Consider the following 26,073-nt stretch of genomic DNA (forward strand, 5'->3'; position numbering starts at 1 on the left):
GCTGCTATACGCTGCCGTATCGAGACGCCAACTATGGGCGCTCATTGGCGTCATGACGCACTACTTCGCTTCACCTCTCCTAGACGGCAGCAACACCTGAATGAAGATATTAGAGGGAAGGACATAGGGCGCGTTCGTACCGCTATCCGGGCATGACTCATGGCTCAGTTGGTAGAGCGTTCTACTCCCGTTGCGGCCAGACCGATCGTGGGCTCGAATCGTAGCACCGCTGCTGCAGTGGAACTTTTTCTGGTGATGCTAGTTCCGTGACGGATATGGCGTCGGTAAGGCTCGTGTACCCCGGCATACAACACTTTCGTGTTAAAAAAAAAAAAAGAACTTGTCCGCTGTTCGTTACCCAAATCCAAAGTACAAAATCCAAAGTACAAATTTGGTGTTGGAAAACCTAGCCCCCGCTAAAACTTGTTTCTTTCTTTACAGAGATAAATTTCTGCTCCTTCTCATTCTGCTCGCTTTGCCAAATAAGTTCGTGCAAACGCGCTTAAATTGGGCCACCCGTGAAAGCTGCGAACTAGGGCGACATTCGTGTCTTCACTTTAAGCCTCACATGGACCAGCAACCGCCTGCACACACGCAGCCACGAACGATCCTGCTTCGGCCCCGTCTCCCGCGGCGAAGGCGGTAAACACACGGGCCGCACCGATCAGAGCGCTTTAGAAAGTATGTCAACAACGCGCAAAAGAATGTCCGTCCGCAGCCGGCGCAGTCAGTTCCCCGCGCAGGTTTCCTGCGCCCTTGACGCTCGCGTAGAAAGCGGCCGGCACGCCAACGCAGCTGCAGCGTCGTTGCCCGGCATGCAGCCCGGCTGGCAGGGAGGGGTGAGAGAGGAGGCGTGGTTTCACGGCACGGCGAGGAAACACACATGTCGGGAGGGAAAGAAAGGGACCCCGCATTGACCTCATAGTGCGCGTACAAATAATGCCGCAGCCGCCACCGCGTAGCGTACTACGCGACTGCGGCTATTGCCAGAACCCGCGACAGAAGGCGCTCGTCTACGTTACGACACGACGCCCGCTAACGGTATTGACGCCTCCGAGCCATCAGCGCCCGCCGACCACACATGACACCCATGTTTGCGATCCCGCCTGTATGCGAGCAGGTGGGAAATAATTCGTGGGGATTTGAGTGCCTGCGGAGCGGATGCAGAAAAAGAGGGTGGAGTGCAAACACCGCCGGTTTGCCCAATGTGCAAACGCGTTCTCCTTCCTCAAACCGCGTTATTTCCTGGTCGGAAGATGATTCGTGTATACGTCGGTGCGTATTCGTATAGAGGCATGACAACGTGAGATTAAAATTGACCTATATACTGCTAGACGCCGTCCACACGACGATCGTTACCTGTCCGTCACCGTGCATACTAAAAGTGTGCAAACTAATTGGAACGACAGTTTGAGCTGCCGGGTCGTACTAGAACACACACAAGACTTCACCAATCCTCCACGCGACGGAAACTCCACAAAATAAAACAATTATAGAAGTGGAAGTAGAGCTTAATCAATGACGCTGCCCGAGTTGCAACGGTGGTAAAATCTCCCGGTAGCAGTACGGCTAAGATGATGATGGTGATGACGTGTGTGAGCGCAAGTAGTCAAATGCGTGTATAGAAGGCTACATGACTAACACAGCTTTCATAATTCGAGCCTTATCCTGCCTCACCCGAGAGGGATTTGAAGAAAACTATATTGTGCCTAATGAGAGCTTGCTTCTGGGCTAGTTGGTACATTACTACTTGTAAAACACTGCGCTAAATTGACATTGACGAAGACGAAGGACGGGGGAGCGCCAGATGCACACATACGAAAGCGTTCTGTCGTCTAAGCCCACCCATTTTGTCCTTCAACATTTTTAACAGCGAAGCTGTTTAGTAAATCGTTAGAGTTTCGTGTCCGCAGTTAAAAATACCAGGAAAATGTCGAGCGCACGTCAGCGCGTGCCTCACGGCCGACGGCCGGGCAGTTAAAAAGAACACAAGAAATTGCTGAGCGCTCGTGTGTGCGTGCCTCTCGGCGACCTCCCAGCGTGCCCAGCGCACGTTTGTCAAGCCAAGCAAACCCACTTAAGGAGATTGGCCAAGAGAGGCTCCAGCGTTCGCCGTATTTGTAGCAACACTTACTCGGAACGAGACACAAGTCATAGCGTACGCCCCTCCAAGGCAGTAGCGGCCGCAGAGATTTTTTTTGGGGGGGTAAGGGGGGGGGGGAGGGGCGCCAATTCTGCGGAGGAGGTGATAACCATGCAGGCGTGTGCGCGTATGCCGTGTGAACGCACAAATCACTTAGCGACACAGTGCTTTTTGGAGCCCCTTAGGTGGTGCGTTTGCGGCCTCGCACAAGTGGGATGTAACCTCGCGCAAGTGGAATGCTTAAAAAAAAACTAAAAATAAGAAGCTGAGGACCTCTTTGGGGGGTAAAGAGGGCGATCGCCCCCCCCCCCCCCCCCCCCCTCTCTTCCTGGGACCGCCACTGCTCCAAGGTGATATATACAATGATTATCACTTCCGAAAAAATGAAGGGAGCTCACACTTACAGCAACAATGATGGAGTAAAGGTCGTTGCGGCAGTGCAGAAGCTAATCGGCTGCAATCGTGGACTTAAACCGTCGTGATGGTCGTGAACGTTGCGTACAGCTTCGCTACCTTCAAGTCTTACTCGTTAGTGTAAGCTTCCTTAATTTTTTGGTACGCTTGTGTCGGGAGTTTTCGGATGTAACCAATTGGAATTGAACTTGCTTTTATAGACGAGTGTGCTGCGCTGTAAATGTGTATAAATGTCCCCGCACGCATACCTTAGCACGCGCTGTGGCGTACACCGCAATCACGTATCTCGTCAGAGGGCGGCTGAGCCGGGGTGGACTCGTGAGCGCAGAAAGACGCAACATATGCTTCGCACATAACATAAACAACCTGTGTGAACGCGCGCAGCGTCATTAGAACGGCTCGAAGCCGAACAGGACCAAAGGTGTATATAATCCGTCGTTGCAGAATAGCAGCTGGCTTTGCTTGCGACGCCTGCGCCCACAGCGCCGCGGCGAGGGCGTAACTTGGGCGCCGTTCCGGCTGCGCACGAAAGCTGCATTATGAAACCTGACGATCGCGTCACGTATACAACCCGACGTGCGTAACTCTCAGTAACGTGTGACACAGTTTCTTCCAGGCAGTTTCCCCGCTCGCTCCATCCTTGCTATATGCCCGCCTCACGTTCGCCAGAAGCTTTCCTTTACGCAAAGGCGCGCCCTTTTCCCCACCGCATCGCGGGCCGGACATTTCTAAAGACGACAGTCTGTCTTGAGCTCTGCCATTTGAATCATCCGCCCCGCTAGAGATAAAATAATTAAAAGAAGAAGTTTACATAGGCCAAAACTTTTCAAGCTACTAAATCTGTAACCACACTTGATTGATTGATTGATTGATTGATTGAAATTTGAAGTTTATTTGGCAGAATGGCGTACATGGTGCCGAGGCTAAAGGCGACGTAAATGTCGCCTGACTTGACCTCTGGCTCCCAGTGACACTGGGACTTCATACGCGTTAACGTTGTTCAGCAAAAAGAAACTGTTAGACGTGGGTTTGATGTTTGCGATAACAAAAACACAAATCGCGTTAAAACAACGCCTTAACCAAAAATACAAAAAAGAGCTCGCGTTCGAGTACGAGCCGGCAAACTATGAATAACACCAACAAAAGGTTCCAACAAATGGCGCGCGATCATTGCGAACGGGGGGGGGGGGGGGGGGGGAATTGAATTGGTTTCAGCAAAATTACATTGCGTTTAGGAGCGTGAGAGGAGGGGGAGAGCGTGAGGGGTGGGCGGGGGAGAGAGACGCAGTTAAGTGGCAAAGGGACTTTTCGTCCTTCGACGACACACGCAGCCAATGCGAGCAGATACTCGCAATTTTAACACGAAAGTGTTTTATTCCTGGATACACAAAGATTTCGCTGACGTCAAATCCGTCACGGAAATAACGCCAGTACGACAAAGCAAGCGGCCTGTAAAAGGTGCACCCCTGCACACAGGGTCTTCTTGCGGGCAAGCAACCTAGTACTCTAAGAGTACGTTATACCTAAAGTTTGTTCGTTTTCGGGTTTTATATTTTAACACGAAAATGTTTTATGCCGGGATACACCAAAATTTCACTGACGTCTTATCCGTCACGGAAATGACGCCAGTACACTTTTGCCGAAGCGACCCGCCAGCAGGACGTCGCTCGCCAAGCACACCCACAAGACAGCCGCCGACCCGCAAATCATGCTCAGCTACAGATTTCGCAGCACATTTCACTTTCGCGTTTTACCGATTCATAGGTCAGAGGAATCAACCACAGTTTTTTCTTCTGTCATCACTCAATCGCTAAGTGTCGGCTTCCAAGCAAAACTAAAGAAAAAAAAAAAGACTCAAAACGCCAACTTCAAATGTTGGTGCTTTTTGCCTCTTTCGTTTTATTGCTGTGTACTACAGAACAAGCACCAAGTCTACAATGACGCAATTTACCCTGCCTTGTGTTGCCAGCGTTGGTTATTAAATACAAATTAGGGCCTCACACGTGGAATAAATTGGCGTCAACTACACCAGACCGACGCATATCTAGAAGAAACAGGTGATTCGTTTTCTGACAGCCTCTCACCTCGGTGGCCATGTACACGTGCCGAAACTCTGGTACTGACAGGCAGGCTTGAACTTAAACTTGTACACAACCACCACAGACGATAATCACGCGCAAACATTTAGACTCGGAGAAGCATATACCCTTTTGAAATTAACTTGATAACACCGGTACCACACACGGTTAAGAAACTGCGCCTAAAGAGTTAATAATTACCTAGTAGCACGGTCTAGCAACGGCTGCAAACATGTAATTACGGTCACAGGCGAAATTTGTATGCCCGGCAGCGCCTTCACAATCTTACTTCCAACCTCGCAGCGGTTCGGTGAGAAAAGGGAAATAAAGCAAGCTGTTCGGGTCTGGCACTGGCTTGTTCATTCGCACGTGTGTTAAAGCACAAAACTAGAGCAGGGGCTTCTGAAACACCTCCATCACCATCTAAGCTAAAGGCTAAAACACCGCTACCCCTTATTTCTACCCAACAAAATAATAGGGAGAAAAAAAAAAACGATGTCGGTAGGATCTGAGTGCTGACCGCATTATTTACGACGAGATGAGCCCCAAGATAGCACCAACACCAACCACGTTAAGAGGCCTGCTCGCTTGCTCCTCATTTCTTTCGTCATGCGGATGACTTCAATTAGAGACGTCGCCTGATCTCAGCCAATCACATCATTGCGAACAAACACGCGATTCCGATGCGCATCATCAGACACAGAGCAAGGCAAGCAGGCATCAGAGGCGCCTTCACACAACCTCTGAATCCGCATTCTCATTCAACTTGCTTCTCACGTCCACCCAGTGGAACCTCTCAGCCGCCGCATTGCTTCAAGCCGACTGGATCGCACTCGCGCTACGGCAAGCTGGCGCCAGGGTTGGACATTCGCCATCGGCGCGGGAACACCTTCAGGAGGATCTACACGGACGAACGTGCTCCACCATACAGCAAGAACGGTTGTTCCCGATTGAAAGAGCCTTCGGAGAAAATAAACGCCCCTTGTTTCCAGGTACAGCGCGAGTCGGACAGTCCAGATACCGCTCGGAATGGCCTCAAGACGCAGAGGACATGTTTCAGGATTTGCCGTACAAATCCCCTTTCGGCTGCCGGGAACACTCAAGCACATCCTCATCCTCTCTCGTTTCCAATACTCGCTTACAGGAATACATGAGCAGATAGATAGACATCTGCCCTTGTAGGCTTAATCGCTTAATAAAAGGAAGCCCTCCTTTTTTCAGGAAAAGTATATACCATAAGCGTGGCCAATAATCGTAAGCAACTTCTGCAGCACCCTTCGACAGCCTCTTCGGTCTCGGCTCCTAGGCGTTAGCCGGAGGGCATATATTGAGCAGGATAGAATATCAGTGGCTCTACATGTGATGCTAATGTACGAAGGGACAAGTTGATCGCTGTAACTACAGATACATAACATTTGGCATAAAAATTTAATATAACGGGGAAATTCTTGAGCTGGACCCAGATTAGAGGACTTACGGGCCGGATGTGAAGCGCGCCGGGAGGCTGCGAATCGCCTCACAGGGCCCTAAGCCCCCGAAACGCGATGACTTGTTTTTTGATTTCCGAATATGGCCCCTACAGTTATTTATCGAGGTCGCGAATACGTGTTCGGCAATAGTGCGCACTCGGTACTGAAGAACACCAGGAGGTAGACATCTTTCTTCCTTCTGAATAAACAAAGAAAAATTCTAACTACTATTTATTGCAATATTTTGATTGGTAAACACCTAAACAGCAGAGGTTTACTTTGTTAGTAGAGCTGATAATCTCCTTTGCTCCTTTTTTTTTTACTTTTTTTGCCTGGAATCATCGGCAAAAGACCAGCTACGCGTACGGCAGAACCACAGTGTCATAACGGGAGTAAACACTTGGGCTCCAACGCAATTCTGCAGCCAGGCAGTATAAGTATGAATGATGCGAGTGAACGAAATGCTCGAGGGAATGAATAAAGGAGAAAGGGCGGGGGGGGGGGGGGTAGAAAATGCCAGGATAGGTTACAAGTAGCGCAGTCCCACAAAAAGGAGGAAATACAGTGAACGATGCCTTGCCGCAAACGAGCTCAACCCAAACACCCCAACCCCCAAATTTAATTCTTCCTTCCTGCTTTCGTGACGCGCTTTGTTTGTTTGCTTTGCGATGCTGAGAAGGAATGCGCATGCGCGGAGGAGCCACAACAGCCCTAACCTTCCGCTGGGATCGCGACCCCTGCTTAACACTGGTCTTCGTCGGGGCCAGGGTCGAAACAGCCGCACCTCCCCCTTCCCCCTAAATACACGCTAACCGGCTGGCCGTGGTGCTGTTAGGCTGGCCGTGGGAAAGAAAAAAAGCGCGGATATTCCCTTTAAAGCGCTTCCAAGAAGCGAGCAGCGCTCAAGGCCGCGTGTTTATCCTCCAGCGAGAAGGTGGCGGTACAGCTGGGTCAGAGCGCAGCGTCTCGGAGAACCCGGTGCTGCTTCCTCACCCCCGAGAGGAGGTGGCGAGCTGTAAGCAGACGCGCGGATCCCAGTCACGCTCGGGTCGCTTCTTGTTGCTCCTGCCGAGGGGGAGTTTCTCTCGCTACCGGGAAGAGGCGCCGTCTATAAATAGCCCGATGAGCTTTTAAGCGACGCCCCCGTGCGCTATAGTAGGCCGCTCGCTGAAAGTGCCATACAACACGCCGCGCGCGTGTTTGTAGATCAGCGCCGGAGGAAACTTTAAACGTCGCTAAAGGGTTTATTTTCGCTCTGCCCGTTTCTTTTCTTTTTCATAACCGTTTAAGGACGGATGTTCAGCGTGCCATCCATCATCCGCAAGCGAGAACTCGCTTACAGTAGTCGTTGTGCACGCATCGGCTCGGGGTTCCTGGCAGCGCAAAGCCTTGTTCACCTGGTGCTATATTTTGACTGTTACCCTTATTCTTCGGTGCGTCGGGTCCGGCATTTCAAATATTACTTCGTAGCATTGTAGCGATTCATTGCGATGCGCTAAAGTTCATTCCAAATGTGTCCGTACGTTGTGACGGCTCTATGACGCGCCATTCATATGCCTCCTAACGGGCCTTGGTGTAATATACGACGGCGTGAAAGAACTCGGGAGTTAGTAACGCGCACGAAATGCTGGGAAGAATTTCTGAGTTGTGTCCTTTTCGAAGATCTCCAGTTAGCGGCAATTTTCAGCACGACATGATTTCCCTTGCAAAGGCTCGGACCGCTGACATCCGCAGAAGAAACCAGCACCCCGTCTTCTTGCTTGAGCTGCGTCACATCCGGGTCGTCTGCTCTCAGCTAATCAGAGCTGGCTTAAAATGGACACATTGAAACTCGCTCTCACTAGACCTAACGGAGTTGGTACAGATCTTCCGTTAAGAGGACACCACTCGCATTGTTGAAATGATGTACAGCGACTCACTCCGCTCCTCACTGACGACCACAGGGAGGATACATACCGCAACGTACGAACGAACGCACGTAGGGACAAATTCCAAGTTGCTCGGAGCATTGGCACTCACGACATGACTCTGTGACAGCTAACGTTCTCGGTCAGAAACAACGGGCAGGTTGTCACTGCGGGGCCCACGAGAGCCCTGAACGCCGGGCCTTCCTCGAGAAAGGCAAGCTGCTCGTAGCGCGGGTGCACCTTGTTGCGCTTGGCGTCCGTTCTTTTTTCCCTGCCGCACCCGCAACGAGCGGGCACACGCGACACACACAGCACGCAGATGCACGGTGGCCGTCCCCCCGAGTATTTTCGGAGACAAGCTTAGGCGTAGCAGCAGCAGCAGCAGCAAAGCGGGAATGAGGTCGCGACTAAGATTAAACCCTGAAGTAAGAAGGCACACACCTCTGCGGGGAGGGCTCGAGAATAGCACCGCTTCGTTCGGTGGTTGACTGGTTGACTCTGGGAATTAAAACGGTGCGGTTCCTCGCATTCCTCCGAGCACGTAAATTTTACGAGCTCAACAGGTGCCTGTTTGGGTGTTTATTTTTATTCGCAAAGATAATCTAGAGCCTATTTCCGGTGGCTCCATCAGTGCAACACGAGCGCGCACGCACAAAGGTGAAAAAAACAAACTAGGGGATAGTCTACACTGACCACTATGCCGCGAAGCCCCCGTTCAGTGTGCTCTTTCCATTTTGTGGGATGCTTCTTCAGCCGCCGAGGCCCCCGATTTTATAAGAAATGGATGCGGCGTGTCTTTGCGCGCCGACCGAAGGGAAGAAGCAGCTATTACGGGGTGAGGAAACCGTCCTGGCCGAGCATGGATGAAAGAAAGCTTGGCCGAGCGTAGCCGGGGCTCGGGTTTTCGCGTTGTAGAAGATTCCGCGCCCCCTCGGCGGTGTTCGCTTCGGGCTACGAGCCCTCCGAGTCTGCCAAGCTCCAACGACCATTCTTGTCTTTTGCACTCCTTACTTTAGTATTTTGTCTCAACTACTTTGTTTACGTCAATAATTCTCAAAGCACGCATCTTCGGGTTCAAACTTTGTGTCTGTGTGTAATTGGTCATTTGTCTTTCTGGCAGGAACATCGCTGATTGATGTTAAGAACGTATCCTCGATTGGCTGTAAAAAGTGTGTGCAGAATGCTCCTTTTCCACCACAGGTCCGGTTGAAGCAAATAAAAGGCCTCTGGGCCGGGTTCACGGAGACCGGCGGCCTGTACCAGGGTCTCGCCTCAAAAACGCTGCCGCCCGTCGTTGGGTCGCTACGCCGGGACACCGCCATCCATTCAGATATGCCCCGTGAAGTACTCTTGGTCTCCTGGCTGCTTTTCTCATTTCACGTGATAACCTTAAACATTTCTTCGACGTGTCGACTTCTTCACCGCCGATCACCATGCTACCGTAGCGGTAGTTATCGGCCAATTTTCGTCGTTACAACTATTTGAACCACGTGAACCTTCCGGGAGCAGGTAAACCTAAAACCACTCCGTCCTTGATTAGGTTCACAAAAGCAACGGTTGTAACCAGGTGTAGCTCAGTTTACCTTTTCCTTCGTATCCCTCGCCTTCTGGTTAGAAAAGAAAAAAAGAACGGCTGCGCAAGAAGTGCGCGGGCATAAGAGGCGAGCACGGTTAACGAGGTGAGCTAACGGTGCGCGCGTGCACGGCGGACGACGATTCGGCGACACTGCGCGGCCGTCGTGACACGGCGGGTCCTCCGCCAGCAGACGCCGCCGCCGCCGCCTGCTCGGTCTAGTGAACCACGGCGGTGACCCGATAGTGAGGTCAGTCCCGGCGGAGGAGAGGGCTTCTCCGCGCAGGGGGCACTGCACCGGCCACTCCCCTCCCCCTCCTCTCCTCGTCCGCGATCAAACCGCGCCGGCGGTAGCAACAGCGCCGCTCCGTAGCTAGCTAGCCGCAGCAGCAACACACAGCCGGAGGAAGGGGGGGGGGGGGGGGGGGGGGTAGGAGAAGAGTGCACTGTATAAACTTCCGCCGTGGCCAGCAGCAGCAAATATGGCCGCCACCCGACGTCGATGAACAGGCTATGGTCCCCCCCTCTCCGCCAACGTTCTGTCCGCCCGCTGCTGACTCAGGGGCCTTCCCAGCGGGTGGACACGACGCGCCCGGGACGCGGGCTGGCGGTCACGCACGCGTGCGCCCAACGGCTGCCATTCGGCGAGGCGAAAGTCAGTGAACGCGGCCACTCGACGGTACGGTCGACACGAACAGGCGGGAAGGAAAGGGGACACTGTCGGAAGAGGGGGGGACGGCGGGCGGGGATGCTGCCAGCGCTGGGGGGACAGTCGTGTCGGTTCAGAATCAGACGCGCGGGTGCTTTGTGCTCATTCCGATCGCAACCCTGTGCTTCGAAGTGAGCAACGAGATGACGCCTTCTGACTCAATTCCGAGTTACGTGTCCCGCAGGGTTCGTACAGAATATTTGACTGAAAATTCAAGGACTTTTCAAGGATTTCAAGGACGAAAATGGGCAAAATTCAAGGAGTGTAAGCAAAATTTTATTTGCTTACAAGACTTATGAAAGCAGCGCAGTTTTCGCATGGATTTCTTTTTCCACAGAAGCTATCTCCAGCTCCTTTTCTTTAGCAGTTCGACGGAAGCTGTTTGCCTTGACTAAATAGGTGAGGTCGTTTTTCGCCTCAGCTTCTTCCGAAAAACGGTCCGCGGATTCCAGCAGGCACTTGAGAGTTTTTTGAAGCTTTGACTTCCTCCCTTGCATCTTATCGAGCTCTTGCTCGAGCTCTTTTCTCTTTGAAGTTGACTGCTGTGACAGTGCTTGTTTCTTTTGTTCATCTAGGTATGCAGCATACCTATGCCGGGCTTGGCGCACTGACGCCTTCAACTCTTTTGAAATTGGAACGTTCAGCAGGCCGCCATGGTTTTTCACAGCCTCGCAGATAACTCGTTGAGAAATATATGACAGCTCTGCCAAATTCTCGACCGCAACCTGCTTGTTGATGCTGAAGCCTCTTTCCACTGAGGCCTGCCCATGGCTCAGGAGGAGAAGAAGTTTCATCACAGCCCATAACTGCGAGAAAGAAGCATTGTGCTTCAGCAGCCGCACAAAAAAACTGTCAAGTCTTTCATGATCTTTTTCATAGTTTTGTAGTTCATGCCGTTTTTCTAGGCAAAACTGAATGTACTGTGTGCACACAATGTCTCGTTTGTGCTCAGAGAGAAGCTTGTTGTCGATTAGGCAGTTAAGCACAATTTTTAGCTTCCCAAGGCACGTGTCTGTCTTGGACATCTCTGTGGGGTCGAAACATGACAACCCACGAACGACACGGTACCTCAGAGGACTTCTCTCCATGACTTTCAGGATCATGTTCACGAAGAACTTCCGGCACTCGTACCTAAACTCAATACACTTGGCGCTCGCTTTGCTGCTTTTCAAAATCTCAGCTGCACGTCCAACATCCACCTTTTCAAGTTCTGTGTAAACGGCAGCATCTTCAACATCAATTTGCAGCAGCTTCGTGATGCTGGTGGCTTCTGTCATTACGGAGCACTTTACGAACCTTGACAGAAGGCTCCTCAGAACACTTTCAAGTTCTTTTGCCAGAAAAAACGTCTCGGGAGAATCACTGAAAAACAGTCAAGAAAGGCTGCACAACCATGGCAACATTTAGGGAAAAGTTCAGTTTTGCGAGTGCAAGCTGGTCATTTAGAAAAGCACTGACGTTTTCATATGCTCTGCATTTTGGCACGGGCAGCCTGCGGCCACTCACTGCTTCAGTGTATTGCTTCAGGTGCTCCCATGTAGTCAGGGCTCTTTCCAGTACGGGCACGTTCTCGATCCAACGGTGAGATACAAAAGGTAGTGGAAACACACTGCTCCCTGTCTCTCGAATAAAATCTTCACGCCTGGCTGGTGCATCATGAAAGAGTGAGAACAAGCTGGACAAATATGTGTCAACTGGCCAGCCCGTTGCATGCATTCCGGCTTTGTAGGCATTATGCACTGTGTGAAGTCCACATGATCCAATATCCAAACACTGAACTTGGAAGTCATTTTTCATGTGCTGCTGGAACTTGTGGAAAAGACTCCAGTTGACATTGGGGCCATCCATGGAAAGCTGAACAATTTTGCTCATCGGAAAGGACGCCAGCGCTTCCGTCAAATTCTTCATGAGGTCGTCCGCTGTGCTGTGGCCCATGAATGCCGATGTCACATATCTTGTTGTCACCTCAGAATTGTTCCACAGTCTCACGTGAACATCAAGTTGTTACTTTTGCAGGTATTCGTTCAACGTTTCATCAAAAAGGACAACAAAATGGTCAGATTTCTCCATCATGTCCAAGACTTGAGAAGCGAAAAATGGGCGCAGACCGTGGCACGCGACGTACGCGCATTTTTTTTCCGAGCAAGTGAAGCTTCTCGCGATATCGCTATCCGGAAACATCTTTCGGAACAGCTCGGAAACTGATCCACTGGAGCTGTATGAGTAGTGTGAAGACACAACTTTCATCGTCCACAAAATTTCGGCTTCAATCACGGAGTCATGCCTTCTGCAGTCTTCGTCAAGGGTCGCAGCTCGAGAGGATGTTTCCGTGTTTTCTCGCTGAGAAGTCGTTTCTGTGACGTTTGCCGCTTGCAAAAAACTCGTGACGGAAGAGCAGCCCTCGCCTGCCGCAACTTTGGATCGGTGCTTGGCACTTTTCTGATGGCTCTTCAACGCCGACTCCCCCATTGTTGCAATGTCGACCGACCTCTGACATACTGCGCACTTCGCTCGATAAGGGTCGCTTGTCTCCGGCCTCACCCAGTGACGATATTCGCTGTGCTCCAGCCACGCAGACTGAAACTTGCACTTTCCGCCTGGCATCTTGTCAAAGTAAAGTTGCAGGCATTGCACACAGCACAAACGCGAACTTTCGTCGAAAAATGACGCGCGAGGCCGACGCACGGACCGAGTACCGACCGACCGACCGTTGATATAACTTGCGTTGGATTGGCTTGGATTTCTGGCTCGCATCTGTTGCCAGACGACGCAGGCGCTGCTGCCGGTTTCGAAACCGAAACTTGCTGCTATTGCTCTTCTGCAAGGCTACTTGTTTTCGCGGTCATTCCTCAGTAAACGCGTTTTTGAAATCAGTGCGACTTACGGAAATGCGTCGTTCATTTGCTTTACTAAAACAAAGTCCACTAAATTTTCAAGGATTACAAGGAGCTCACTTATATTTAAGGAGTTTCAAGGGCCCTTGAATTCATGTTATCAAATTCAAGGATATTCAAGGATTTCAAGGGTCTGTGCGAACCCTGGTCCCGTTGCTGCTCCCTCTAACGAGCTTGCGGCGCTTGCTGCTGGCACGGTGACGGAATGAAAGAATGGGCAAAGAGCAGCTCACTTCGTGCAAGGAACAGATCCGCCATACATCACCGAAACCTTGTAAGCTTGGGTGCATGGAGAGGCCGCCAATGCCCGCCTCCTGCCACAAGATGTCAACCGTGGCTAAAGATGCAACAAGAGGTTGAAAGACAGCGCCTGTGGCTAAAGGTGGGGCCGTGCATGTAATGACACGCGCGCAGCAGCGGTGCCGTCCCTGCTGCGGCCGCAAGCGTCCGGATCTAATGAACCAGCCAAGCGCCGCGCGTCTCAGCGGAGAGCCGGCGCAGCGCCGGCGGGGACTCGAGACGGAAGAGGACGACGCCCTCCCGAGTGGCGCTGCAACGCGTTGCGCAACAACCGCAGGTCGCATGCTTGGCAGCAGCAGCAGCAGCAGCCGGCTGGTAGAAGGCCCCCGACGGGCATTTACGCCGGGCCCCGACCGGCTTCCCTGGCAAGCGTATCCGTGCCACGGCTAGTCATGCATCGTATTTCCAGCGATGACTACGGCAGTTGGCGCGTATACTACGAGCGTGCCACACGCGGAAGCCCTCAGGGTCACCGGCTGAACTGCTGCCCAAAGCGCGAGGAAACTTCAATTTGAACGCGCCTTGAAGATACGAGTGGGTTTCGATGAATGCTTCGATAATATTCAGGTAGACTGGGTCAGCAGTTCCACGCGTCGCACACGAGATCGAACACGAACGTGCAGCCGGGCGGTAGCTCGTCTTCGCCTAATCGCCGCTCCCACTTCTGGCCGGGCCTACGCTCTCCAAACAAAAGTACGAAGCCGCATCAGCCACACCAACCGAGTCTGCTTCCTACACCCTAATTCGAATTCTCGTTTTACTGGAAGTCTTTCACAGTCCTTACTGCAGAGCACGGAAAGCAAATCATTCCAGCTTTGAACGAAGCGCCCTTATAATGAAGTTAGTTTTCTGTCCCAAAGAGTGCTGTAAATGCAGCGCACATTAGCCTTTCCGGAAAACTTCCGGGCAGCGTTTTCCCTGGCGTACCGGCAGCTTTTCCGTTCGAATACACAAAATAAATGTTGAAAATAGGAAACATCATAGAGTCGTAAAACGCCATATCTTCCAGCTACTATTCTTAAAACAGATGGGTATTGTATACAATCGAGTAAACTACACAAGAGACATGGCTACATTGCTGGGACGGACAAAAAGCGCTTGCTAAGATTCAAGATTTGTTCCCCGGCAGCGGTATAAACGCAAAATTAGAGAGGCCACGCGAAGTGCTACGACGCGAATTTCTGGGTTAATTTTTGCCGACAGGTCCGCCAGGGAAGGAGAAAGTCCTACCCTGGCCCGCCAAAATAATGCACCTCCTGTTCAACGAGCTTTTGTCCTGGACAGCGTCAAATGGGAGCTTGAAAAATGAGATTACACACTAAGATTTTTATTGACTGATTTGATTTTGATTGATAATGAAGTTTAACGGGCCGACAACACAGGCGATAAGGCGCACCGTAGTGGAGGGCTGTGGATTAATTGTGACCACCCGTGGATGTTTAACGTGCGCCTACACTGAGCTTTTTCAATAGCCTACCTCCACTCTGGTCAATGGAAGGGCCCACGTAAAGGGACACTAAAGGCTAAATTAAATTTTGTTTTAACTAAAAGATCATACGTTTCGTAACCCTCTCGGCTTTGTTCGACGAACAACGACGCGTTATTTGCTCAGAAAGAAGTAAATAAAGCTGGCGATCCTCTCACCCGCTTCCCTTTCATTTCTTCGTGACGTATACCATTGCGCTTTTGAAGTAACAAGCGCCGTTTCAAATATCAAGCGCGGCGTCCCGGGCAGTCGGCTGGCGCCGTTCAGGAGTGCGCTTTCACGTCACCTCGTCTGGGGATCACAGCCATATAATATTATCTTACCTCGCGCAGCGCGCGATCCTAGCGTGAACTGAACTTTTCCTACTACAGCTACTACTTCACGGCAGCCGTGTCCAGTAATATAGTCGTCCGCGCTTTCCCTGGCTCAAACATAACAAGGGCAGAGCGACGCACGCTTTACGGGTGATCAACGACGGCTCGAGGCGAACGGAAAAGCACAAGGGCGGATTGGTCAGCTAATCACTCGCAGTAAGTTCATTTCACGGCCGATTATGTTCGAACCTGGCGCGCTTTACCGATAGCAACATTTTGAATAAAGTCCTCTAACCAACATTTTCAAAAAACTCCTCCCCCTCCACGCGCGGACAACGGGAAATTAGATGGCCAGGCAGGTCGCTTAGCCACCTGCAGTGAATCTTATTCCTTTTGCCGCTTCTAATCACGGGGCTTTAGCTGCTTCCTGTCGAGTATATTGCGCGTAGAAGTTCGGGCGCTCACCGTCGTAGTTAGGCTATAGACTTGGCTAATTGCGCAACAATGCTTTTCGAAAACGAAACTTGAAGAGCATGCTGGCGGACTGAATAGTGAGGGAAGCAGCCTGCCTCGCAGTGTAGGAAGCAGGAAGCAGCCTGCCTCGCACAGACTATAAAACTGCAGTCTGTGTTTTTTCGGCACGATGAGCTCAACCACTTAGGAACTGTTTATTTTAGAAAAAAACATCTATAGGTGCTTCTCCATGAGCCCTCGCCATTCACCATTTTAGTGACGTCACAAACCTTAGTACCCAAAAGCGTACACGGGGCATCGTAGCCTGTTTTCGCGTTTCGGGCGTTTTCTGTCTTACTACAAAACTGCTAGTTGCGAGAATGGTGTATTTAGATTGTCGGCACCGTAATTCATCTATACAGGCCAACTTGTTCCCACCCTTTAGTGTCCCTCCCCGTAAGCAGCGCCTGCCAGAGTTTGAGCTACACATTTTTTTTCCTGCAAAGTCCTGCAACGACCCCGCACAGCAGGTCTTATAGCCGGCGGCGAGCATATCCGTCATTTTCATTCATACATCCTTCCGAATACAACCACGGGGACAATTAGCGACCGAGAACCAACCAGTGTGGCTTACGGGGAGCGTAGCAACATTGCAACGGGGTTACTTTATTCGAGCGCGTACGTGGGACGATTTTTTTTACTTCTTACCATGACCCCGTAACGACAAAGCCTGTGACCAAAGTGGAACGTGTCACGAAGCGTACGCCATAGGAAGTCCACACACGCAGTACTGAAGGCATTCTCCTTTTGCCGTCCTAACGAGCCTTGCCGTGCATTGACCGGAAGGCTCATGAGAGCCGATCAGTTTTTTTTTTTTTTTGGCAATAAAATACCCCACGAGCTTCCTCGACGAAAGAAAAAATAGAACTTAAAGCAATGCAACGAGCTGAAAAGAGGCCCCGATTCCTTTCGGTGCTTCCACGAGGGTCCCTCCAGACGCGCGAGTCAGGCGAAGCTGCCGCCCATTGCCAGTAGGGTTAGTGTGGAACGAGATTCGTGATTCGGCGATTCCCCGGAACGATCGCACCGGAGGCTAGCTCGTAATAAAGGCCGGGACACGTGCACAGCCAGTGGGGCATGGGAAAGAGACGAAGGCGCGCTCTAGGAAGCCATCGAGCAGTATGGGTGATGCGTGGCTGCGCGTCATAAGGAAGCAGCCATGGCGCTGCTTCCGGAGTGCACATGCCACCAGTGATGTTCCGTACTGACGAGAAAAATTCCCATTTCTAGGTTCAGAAACTCCGTATTTTTGGCATTTTTTCCCCGCCGGTGTTTTGAAAACTTCCCTGCATTTTTTTTTTGGTGTTGATAGATGTTTACGTAGATTTCTGTTCCGTTTTGGACATTGGCCAGCGCCACTTATGTGTACTTCACGTAGCCTTAGCAGCATTTGACTATGCATTTTTCGTTTTGTACCAACCAGCGTGCTTACTTCGCATGCTAAAACTCTAAGCTACAACTGCCGGTCTTGAAAATAAGAAGACATTGTTGGGTAATTGAGGTAATTTTAGCTCAGCGCCGTTACTGCTGCCGCCTTCTCTTGTAGGCAGCATGCGGACAAGGGCGCACTCAAAATACCCTTTTTTTTGTATATTGCGCAGGAATACATGCGAACAGGCACAGCCCTTTGGCCGTCGCCGCTGCACGCTTTATTAGCGCTTTCTCTTGGGTTATGCTTTACTTTATGTTCCCTCCTATTTTCTGAACTGAATCGGAAGCGGCCTTGTATGCTTTTGGCTTACGGGAACATGATTGCGGATATGTGAACACGAATCCGACGAAGTGTTAAGGAAACTTTTTAAAATAAAAACAAAGCAATAAACTATGCGGTCTGGTTTACTGGCAATATGTTTCCTTTTCACTCCCCAACTCCTAAAATTCCCTTATTCCATTTAACATTCCCCTTTTTCCCTTTTGCCGCTAATTAAAGCCGAAAATTTCCCGAAAAAGGGAAAATTCCCCGCACGGAACATCACTGCATGCCACTGGGGCCTCCGGAGAGAGCCTTGTCTATCACCCACCACGGCCGTCTTACGGCAGCTCTTGGAGAACCGCCCATTTTGCCCGCTGGTCAGTTCAGCTGACCACCGTGATGACATCGACAAGTGTGTTAAGTGTGCAGCTGCTACGCGTTAGGGAGCAGCTAACCAGGCAGTGAGTGACAAAGCAGCTTTGCGCCTTTTCTCGGCACGCCCTCGAGGCAAATGAGGAAGATAGTACGATTGCGAGACCAGCTGCGCGGCCAAGGGTATTTTTTATGAACAGCAGAGCCGTTTAAGCTCTTGGTTGCGCCGCCCATGAACAGAAAAAAATACAAAAAAAAATACCGAGCGCTCGTGAGCGTGCGTCTCGGGAGGAGCGCCCGGCGTCGTCCAGGTTTGCGTGTGGGCTTGCGCAACGTGAGGGGCTCGCAAAAAGAAAAGAGAAACCGAGCGCACGTGAGCGTGCGCCTCGTGAAAGCGCCCGGCGTCAAACCCCACCTTCGAGAACACTCTGCCCAGCGTTCGTGGCGTGATCTCTCGCATGCTATTCTCTTCGCCAGTTCAAGCAGAGTTCGCGAAGCCGGTTGCCGCCGGATCTGGACCGTGCCAACGCACGGTCCCGACCAGACTGTACGTGCAGATCTGGACCCTAAACTTTGAGAGAGATGTGAAAGCCGGTGGACAAAACGATCAAGGACCTGTCAGTCATGGAGAGCCTTCAGAGGCAAATTCGAAAATCCATGTCAGGTGCAACAGCCGGATCTCCGACGAAGGGAAGGGGCCGCCAGTTCTGCTGTTTCTCCGGCCTTGCACCACTAGTGGAAGCTACGACATTTTTTTTTAACGAAAGTGTTTTATTCCGGCATTCACGAAGATTTCACTTACGTCATATCCGTCACGGAAGTGACGCCAGTACAACGGAGCAAGCGGCCTGTAAAGGGTGCGCCCCTGCACACAGGGGTCTTCTTGCTGGGAAGCAGCCTTTCGTACTAAAGAGTACGTTATACTAAGGGTTGTTCGTTTTCGGGTTTTATATTTTAACACGAGAGTGTATTGTGCCGGGATACATCAAGATTTCACGTACGCCATACCAATCACGGAAATTACTCCAGTACACTTTGCCGAAGCGACCCGCCAGGAGGACGTCGCTCGCCAAGTACACCCACAAGACAGCCGCCGACCCGCAAATCATGCTCAGCTGCAGATTACGCTGCAACAGTTCACTTTCGTATTTTACCGATTCCTATGACAGAGGAATCAACCACAGTTTCTTCCTTTTCCTTTGCACCCTGCGGTCATTTGCAAGCCGTACTAAATGAAAGGTGAAATGGCGGGTCACCGTTGAACTGTTAACCACCTGCGGAAGGGAATGCACGATACCATGCGACAGATCGCGTAGAAGACACCACATTCTTCCCTCAGAGCACTTCCCGCGTGTACACACAACGCCCAGGACCAACGTTACTAGAGTATCTAGTAACGTTGGCCCAGGACGGTGTCAACTGTTCCGATGGTGTGAGCAAGCCACAGCACATTCAGTCGCATCGCGGGAAGCGCCTGTTATTCGAGTTTCTCGGTACGGACACCAGCTTTGCCACAGTGCGCTAGCTAGCCCTGCCTGCTCCAGTTCGCCGGTGCCCTGTAATTATGGTACAGGCACAACCAACGGCCAGCCACAACAAACACACAGGCACAGCCGCTGCGAAGTTGGCATCCGGCGGCAGGTCGTTGCTGCCGCATCTTCTAATGCGCAACGCCGCGAGGGCCAAACAATAAACAAATAAGAAGACGGCGGAAGAATTCGAGAGCAGCCCCTGAAAAGTGCGTCAGTGGTTTCGTTCGCGGCGGCGCGACGGGAACAAGAACCTGTTTTCCACCGCCGCGAGGAAGGGGGAAGGAAAGCGCGGTCCGGCCGAGTGTAGCCGCCGCCGCTCGGACGACGACGCAACAAACAGCAAACTTCTGCCATCCGCGGTGCACGGAAGCCCAAAAGCCCGCGCCGTCCACAAGTCCACATAGTTGCGTGCAGGACGTGCCGCAGCTCAAGGCCCCGTCCAGTAGGGAACGGCGAACGCCGCCGGTGGGCCTCACCGTGCCCAATCATCGCGGCTGCGTTTACCCCAAGAAACAACGTCGTGAACACGGCCCCACCAACGCCAGTGACTCCATTTGCGTGAGCGTCAGAAAACGGAATCGCTTTCTCACAGGTTGCAACGATTCCCAAAGCATTAAACGTTGACCAGCGTTCCGGTCTAAGCGCGCTGCACAGAACTAGCGGAACCGAGCGTGCAAGGGCGCTCGCGGAAGTCGTTCGCCACTCGGATCGCAACGGCGAATTCCTTTCGGGGAGGACGAAGAAGGAAACAAAAAGAAATGCCGGTGGCAGACGCAAAACTCGGGAGGAACGCAGCCGACCGCCAAGGAAGCCCTTCGGCCAGTGTGCAACGGGACGGCGGCGGCCTGCGCGACGACAAGCGACAAAGGGAGCCGCCGTACACCCCCCTCCTCCTCCAGAGGCATGTTGTGCCCGCACACCGAATCGCCACGACCACGAATAAAAGGGCGCAGCAAAAGTCTTTCACTCGTTCTCCTCTCCCCCCGGCTGGCACCCAGCCTCAGCCCGTCTGGTCTGCCTCCCCGACCCCAACTCCCCCATCCTCCGCTCAACAAAATGAAAGGGCATGGGCACACCTCCGCTTTTTCAACGGCGTTCCCCTCGGATTCGCGCTGACAACGAAAATACGCGAAAAATAAAGTACAAGCGGCTCCGACGAAATAAAAGGTCACGGAATGCCTCCGTTCCACATCCGCCCCCTGCGCCCTCAACTCTCCCCGCGCTCAATCTTAACTTAATAAATATAAAATGATTCGCGGACCAGCCGGAATAAGGGGGTTCGTGTAGCAGCAGCTGGGGCGCCAACATGCCGGCAATTCGAAGCGCCGCGACCATGAACGATCGAGAGGAACCGCGCGTTTCGCATTCTTCTGGCCGAAGGAAAAACGAAACAAAGCAACACGAAGCGCGGTAAAAGGAACGTTCGTGTGAAATGAATGCTCCGGCTGACCGGTGGTCTAAGTCGCCGCTTCGGCCAGTACGCAACGATGCAGGTTCGAAAACAGCGCGGAATGCGAGCAGGTCTGACTGGAGCCTTCAGGGTCAACGACCGCAACGTAACCAGGGACATACACTGAAAGATCTTGCATAGAAAAAAATAACAAGGTTAAGGGGGAAGCTAAGCTCCCTCTTAAGATCACTGATTGCGAGAACAGGACTTGCTAAGCTGCGATTGCATATGTGTGGGTGGGTGTGTTGACAACGCTGCCAATCGGAGTGGGCGGGTCATGATCCCGCCGCGGCTGCTGACATCGTAACTGGCCAATCCTTCCGAAATTGATTTGTGAGAATTGGGGGGTCGCCATGTTGATGTCGCAGCCACGCTGGAAATTGTAAATTGATCGCGCTTCTCACGACAGATAAACTCGTGAATGGCCAATACCCTTGAGTGGATACTTGTGAATTGTGGGTGACAGCCTTGACGTCGCGGCCTAACGGGAGTTCGTGAATCGGGCGGCCTGGGCTTCTGGCAGCTGCTGCCATCGTCACTGGCCGATCCACATGAGTGGGCGTGCTGTAAATTCGTCGCAGGCAATGAGCCAACGGAAATTTCGCTGACCGGGCCCGGCTACAGTGATTTGGGGACGGCGCTTTTTTCGCAGAGTGAACAAAGGTGATGCTCACGCATTAAAGAAATATTCTAATACGTTACAAAATTCAGTCGGACCGCCACAAATTCCGCTTTCAGGAACAAGAACAGCGCCAGGTGGATGTTTCGCGCTAAACCACAGAACATTCACCCAACGGTAAGGTAATTTCCAGGAGATGGACATGCATTGTATACGCCTCAAATGGATTACGCCCACTTCGGAATGTTTTCTGCATGCGTCAGCCGTACGGTTCGATTGGTCACCAGCCAGGTTCGATTCGGTGCGAAATCGACGGCGCGCGGTTGGTGCGCCGGATGTCTAACGCTGGAAGCCGCATAGCATTCCGTTTACGAATCTACCTTCTCAAACGGTTGATAACGACGGATCGATAGCGGCGGCGTGCCGTCTGCCGCGCTTGTTCTCGAAAAACGACTGTGAGGCACAAAAAAAAAAAAAAAAAGAAAGTATCTTCTTGTAATCTCGTTTAACGCAACGGCAATGTAAAGCCGGAAGGGCGCTATGTTAAACCGGAAGGGCGCTATGTTAAAGTACATACTGTTGGCTAGAAGGGAACGCCCTTACCGACGCCACGTAATTGCGGCGGCTGATGAGACAAGTGAAACATCAGGGCGTAGTATAGGTTCGGGGAAACTGGAGCGGTTTTACAGGTGTGTTGTCGCTGACTCCATGAATCACGGGCAAAACATGTTGACAAAACCGGGAAAATGCGGGATTAGACTTCTTTTACGCTGCCCACTATCGACGTCCAGCCTTTGACAGCGGACAAACCTCAGAACTCAGAGTGACCGGAAAGAAAGAAAAAATGCCGCACGTGCCCTTCACGGATTTGAGGAAATACCATAAATTGAAGAGCAAAAATGGCAAGCCTCACTGCGTAGCCGCAACATCGGTTTCGGTGTAGGCATGAACGGCGGCCATTTCTGTGTGCGACAACCCGGTTGTACTTAGGCTAAGAAGGTATCTCAAAACAACCGCATCCCAATATTGTTCCCGCGATTAAAAATAGAGCGCTGAAAAAACACCCCGGTAAGATATCAGCGTAATGACGCTAACGCAGTCTACTGAGTAATTTCCTAAGTTCGGTCTACTTTTCTTTCTAATGCTTCGCCGCAGCAGCTGCGCCGTGAAGAAGGGCTCTGTCATATCTGGGCTTCCACGAGGAAGCAACGGAAAGAATTTCCCGAAGAGAGACTGCACTACGGGAATGAATCCATTTAGGCGAAAAAAAAAAAAAAGAATTCCAAGAGGAGGTAATGCAAGCAGCCCCACACAACTTGGGGTGTTTGTAGGCGCAGAAGTAACACTCAGGCTGAGGTACAGGGGGGATTAAAAAAAAAAAAAAAAACGAACAGCGGAGCACACAGCCTCCGACGCATGCTGCACGGTCTGGCTGCACAGTAAGTAAACTGCGCGCGTGCGTAGTTCTTTCAGAGCGTTTGAAAGGGTGGCCTACTGTTAGGGGATAGAGAAGCAACGCCGGTCATTTATTTTGAGGAGTGTTTTTATTGTCTGTCGCCACTGGGCGTCCTGTTATCTACTACAATCGGAAGTCAAGCGCGCAGCAGGCTGATTGCAGTTAGCATGATGCCATTCAGCGATCATCCTGCTCAGTGGCGACACAGCGTGAAAAGGCACCTCAAAATAAACGACCGGCATCGCTTCTTCATCAAGCGATTCCCATAATTGTAGGACACACCCTCAACCGCTTTCGAAGGAGTGCGCATACGCATATTTGACTGACTTTGCAGCCAGACGGTGCAGCAAGCGTCTGAGGCTGTGCGCTCCGTTGTCCGTATTTCTTTTAATCCCCCCTGTAAGAGGAGTGTTAAAGAGTCATGGCTGAACAGAAACTTGTAAGAGTTTTTTTTTTTTTTTTAGATATTCACGCCCTTTCGCACACTGAAGTTTGTTGTACTATGTCCCCGTGTGAAAGGAATACGATAACCGTTCCTGTCGGGAGCTTGGAAGCGGGCAACGTCGGCTGCACTCAAACAATGTGCCATCCATCATTCGTAGCTATCGCTTTCCGATCCACGGTAGGCGCCGTTTATTTTTCGGAGTTCAAACGAGCGCCAAGTTATCGGCGTACTCTTTCATCGCCGTTGTTAACCCACCGAGTTGGCACCGACGCTCAATGCACTCGCATTTTGAACGAGCTCCGTTTGGGAGTGGTTCTCCAATGGTTCGCTGATACGGGCCAACCTAGCGAAATCCATTGATTTCTCTCTCTCTCTCTCTTTCTTCTTTTTTTTTCTGGCGCCGCCCTACCCGCGGAAGTTTCATTCGGCCCCAAAATGGATCGATAGGTCATTCAAACCGCGGGCACTCTGCTTACGTTAGATCGGCAGTGTCCGACATGAAGAATCTAAAAAAAAAAAACCTGCACAAGATCGTGGCACGGCGCATCGGTTGATCAGCGAAAAATAAACAAGAAAAATTCAATATCGCAACGGCTATCTCCTACCTTTTAAATTTTTCTCCTAATACTTCCCGCTATCCCCTCCTTTACGTCCCCTTCCCCACCCCCAACGGGCCTGACAAAATTAAGGTGTCGGCACCCCACGCCAGTTTCGGGCCCTTTCCCCCCCTCCCCCCCCCCTCAAAAAAAAAAAAAAAAAAAAAAACCTCATCGCATCGTAACGGCTCGGCAGAAAAATCTTATCACAATTAGGCCGTTTTGATTCTTCGAGGATTCTTTGAAGGCGTGCTTGACGCCGAAGAACACAGAATCGCGTACGACGAACCACAAACGCGCGCACACGTCGCTTGCGGTAATGCATATCACTGCGATTATGCTCTAATTACACCGGCGGCGACATTCCCGAGTGCGCTTTGTTTACAGGCGAACACTGGCCACATTTCAAGAGCGCAACCTTCGAGCGTAGCGGCGTCGGCCCACTTATGACGGGCTGCCGTGCGCGCTTTGCCAAACAGCGAGGCAGCAACGAGGCCGCTCGGAAAAAAAAAAGGAGAGAAAAAAGAAAAAAAGAGAACGTGTCAAATTCGTGACAGCAATCTGAGAGAGCACATAGCTGGGACGAAAAGCAGGGGATCTCGGTTGCGTTGCCGCATCTCAGCTTTGCACTCACCTTTCCTGATGCTTTCTTGTATCTGGTGATGGCCAGGTCCACCAGGTCCCGGACGAGTAGGTCGCCGTTCCCGCACGGGACGATCACTCGGACGGGACCGAAATTCACTGTCACTTTCATGGCGACGTGACAAACACCGAGGAAGAAATTCTGGCTCGCTGGCTGCCCGCTGTATCCAAGGGGGAAGGGCCCGGCAAAGCGCGAGCACACGCACACACACAACACGCACGCACGCACAGAAGAGGGGGCTGAATACGACAAAAAGAAGAAAAGCAATCAAAGCCGGTACGGTCAGCACAGAGCACCGAAATCCAAGTGAAGAAACTCAAGTTGCTTCCTTGCTTTCGCAGTGCACCGGGATGAGCCCACAGGGCCAACTGATGAACAATTGCGGCACGACAGCATCTGACACTTCACCCGCACGACAAGAAAACAGCGGCAGCCGCTCGTCGCCGCTTCATCGTCTACGATTCGGCCAAGGTGGATTGGACTCCGCGTACACTCCAGGTAGCGAATAATCTTCCAGCCTCCATCGAATACTTCACCGGTTTGTTCACATGGAGAGATGGGGCGAGAAGCCGGTACTCGGCGTTGTTCCTCACTGCGGGCCACTCTGGTGCTTACCAACACACGCACACACGCACACACACAAAACACGCACCCGTCACACCTGGCCCCGGACACAGGTAAGCCTAACAGTCCGGCAGGGATCCTGTCAACGCTCGTAGCAGCACACGCTGGCGCTCACTTGCGAAGGGCAACATTTTGACCACTCGACGAGGCCTTGAAGCACTTTAGCGGCACGACCCTGTTATCATCCGCGCTGGAATGAGGCACTGTTTTTGTTCGCGTCAACGGTCGCCCCGGCGCCGAGCAACGCACAGGAGAAGCCAGCCTGACGCCCGAGCAACGCTTGAGTGCACGACCGCTGGCGCTCCGCTACGAGCGCTACCATTGGCTGAAAGAGTTCGGGACAACCTGCTGATCCTGCCCAATGAACGAAAAGCGGCGGTAGCGCCGCCGCCACTTTGAACTGCGCGCCCTTTTCTCGCCGCCCGGTTTCGGTTTCGACGGCAAGGCGCGCCTTATTTAGTGACTCTAGTGCGCGCTATTCCATCCTTCAATTTTTTTGCTGTTCTACTACTGCAGACTAGTCGGGGAGGTGTAGCCAAATTTCAAGCGTATTGTGGCTGCAGAAATGGGTGAACTAATAAATGTGTGTTTCATAAACATTGCGGTGCCAGTGACTTAAATCTCAACGTGCCTAATTTAAAGCTTATAGAGGCAGGACTATTTCCGCTACTTTGGTTCAAAAAACAACTGAGTTGCCTGCTGAAATTGCTTGTTTGGAAGCACCTTTCTCTGTCGTTAACTGTTCGCAGTACTCATAATAATCTGCGTTGCTTGCGTCGAAACGAAGCTGCAACAACGGTGCTGCTGCCCTCTGGTGCATATACTGTACACCACATAACGGGA

General features: G+C 51.7%; 1 protein-coding gene and 1 pseudogene across 9 annotated transcripts in view; both read right to left on the reverse strand.

Moving 5' to 3' along the window:
• Baz (par-3 family cell polarity regulator) overlaps positions 1 to 25,529 on the reverse strand; it is a 229,505-nt gene extending 203,976 nt beyond the window's left edge. For all 9 annotated transcript variants that reach the window (XM_077699146.1, XM_077699142.1, XM_077699154.1 and 6 more), the window contains exon 1: positions 24,598 to 25,529. In XM_077699146.1, the coding sequence (XP_077555272.1) occupies positions 24,598 to 24,717 (120 nt within the window). In that variant the 5' untranslated portion in view covers positions 24,718 to 25,529. The remainder of the gene's footprint in view (positions 1 to 24,597) is intronic.
• LOC144170941 (uncharacterized) lies at positions 10,548 to 17,550 on the reverse strand (annotated as a pseudogene).
• Positions 25,530 to 26,073: the final 544 nt, after the last annotated feature.

The sequence above is a fragment of the Haemaphysalis longicornis genome, unplaced genomic scaffold, assembly GCF_048455015.1.
Source record: "Haemaphysalis longicornis isolate Haplotype H1 unplaced genomic scaffold, Haemaphysalis longicornis Haplotype H1 scaffold_2, whole genome shotgun sequence".
Classification (NCBI taxonomy): Eukaryota; Metazoa; Arthropoda; class Arachnida; order Ixodida; family Ixodidae; genus Haemaphysalis; species Haemaphysalis longicornis.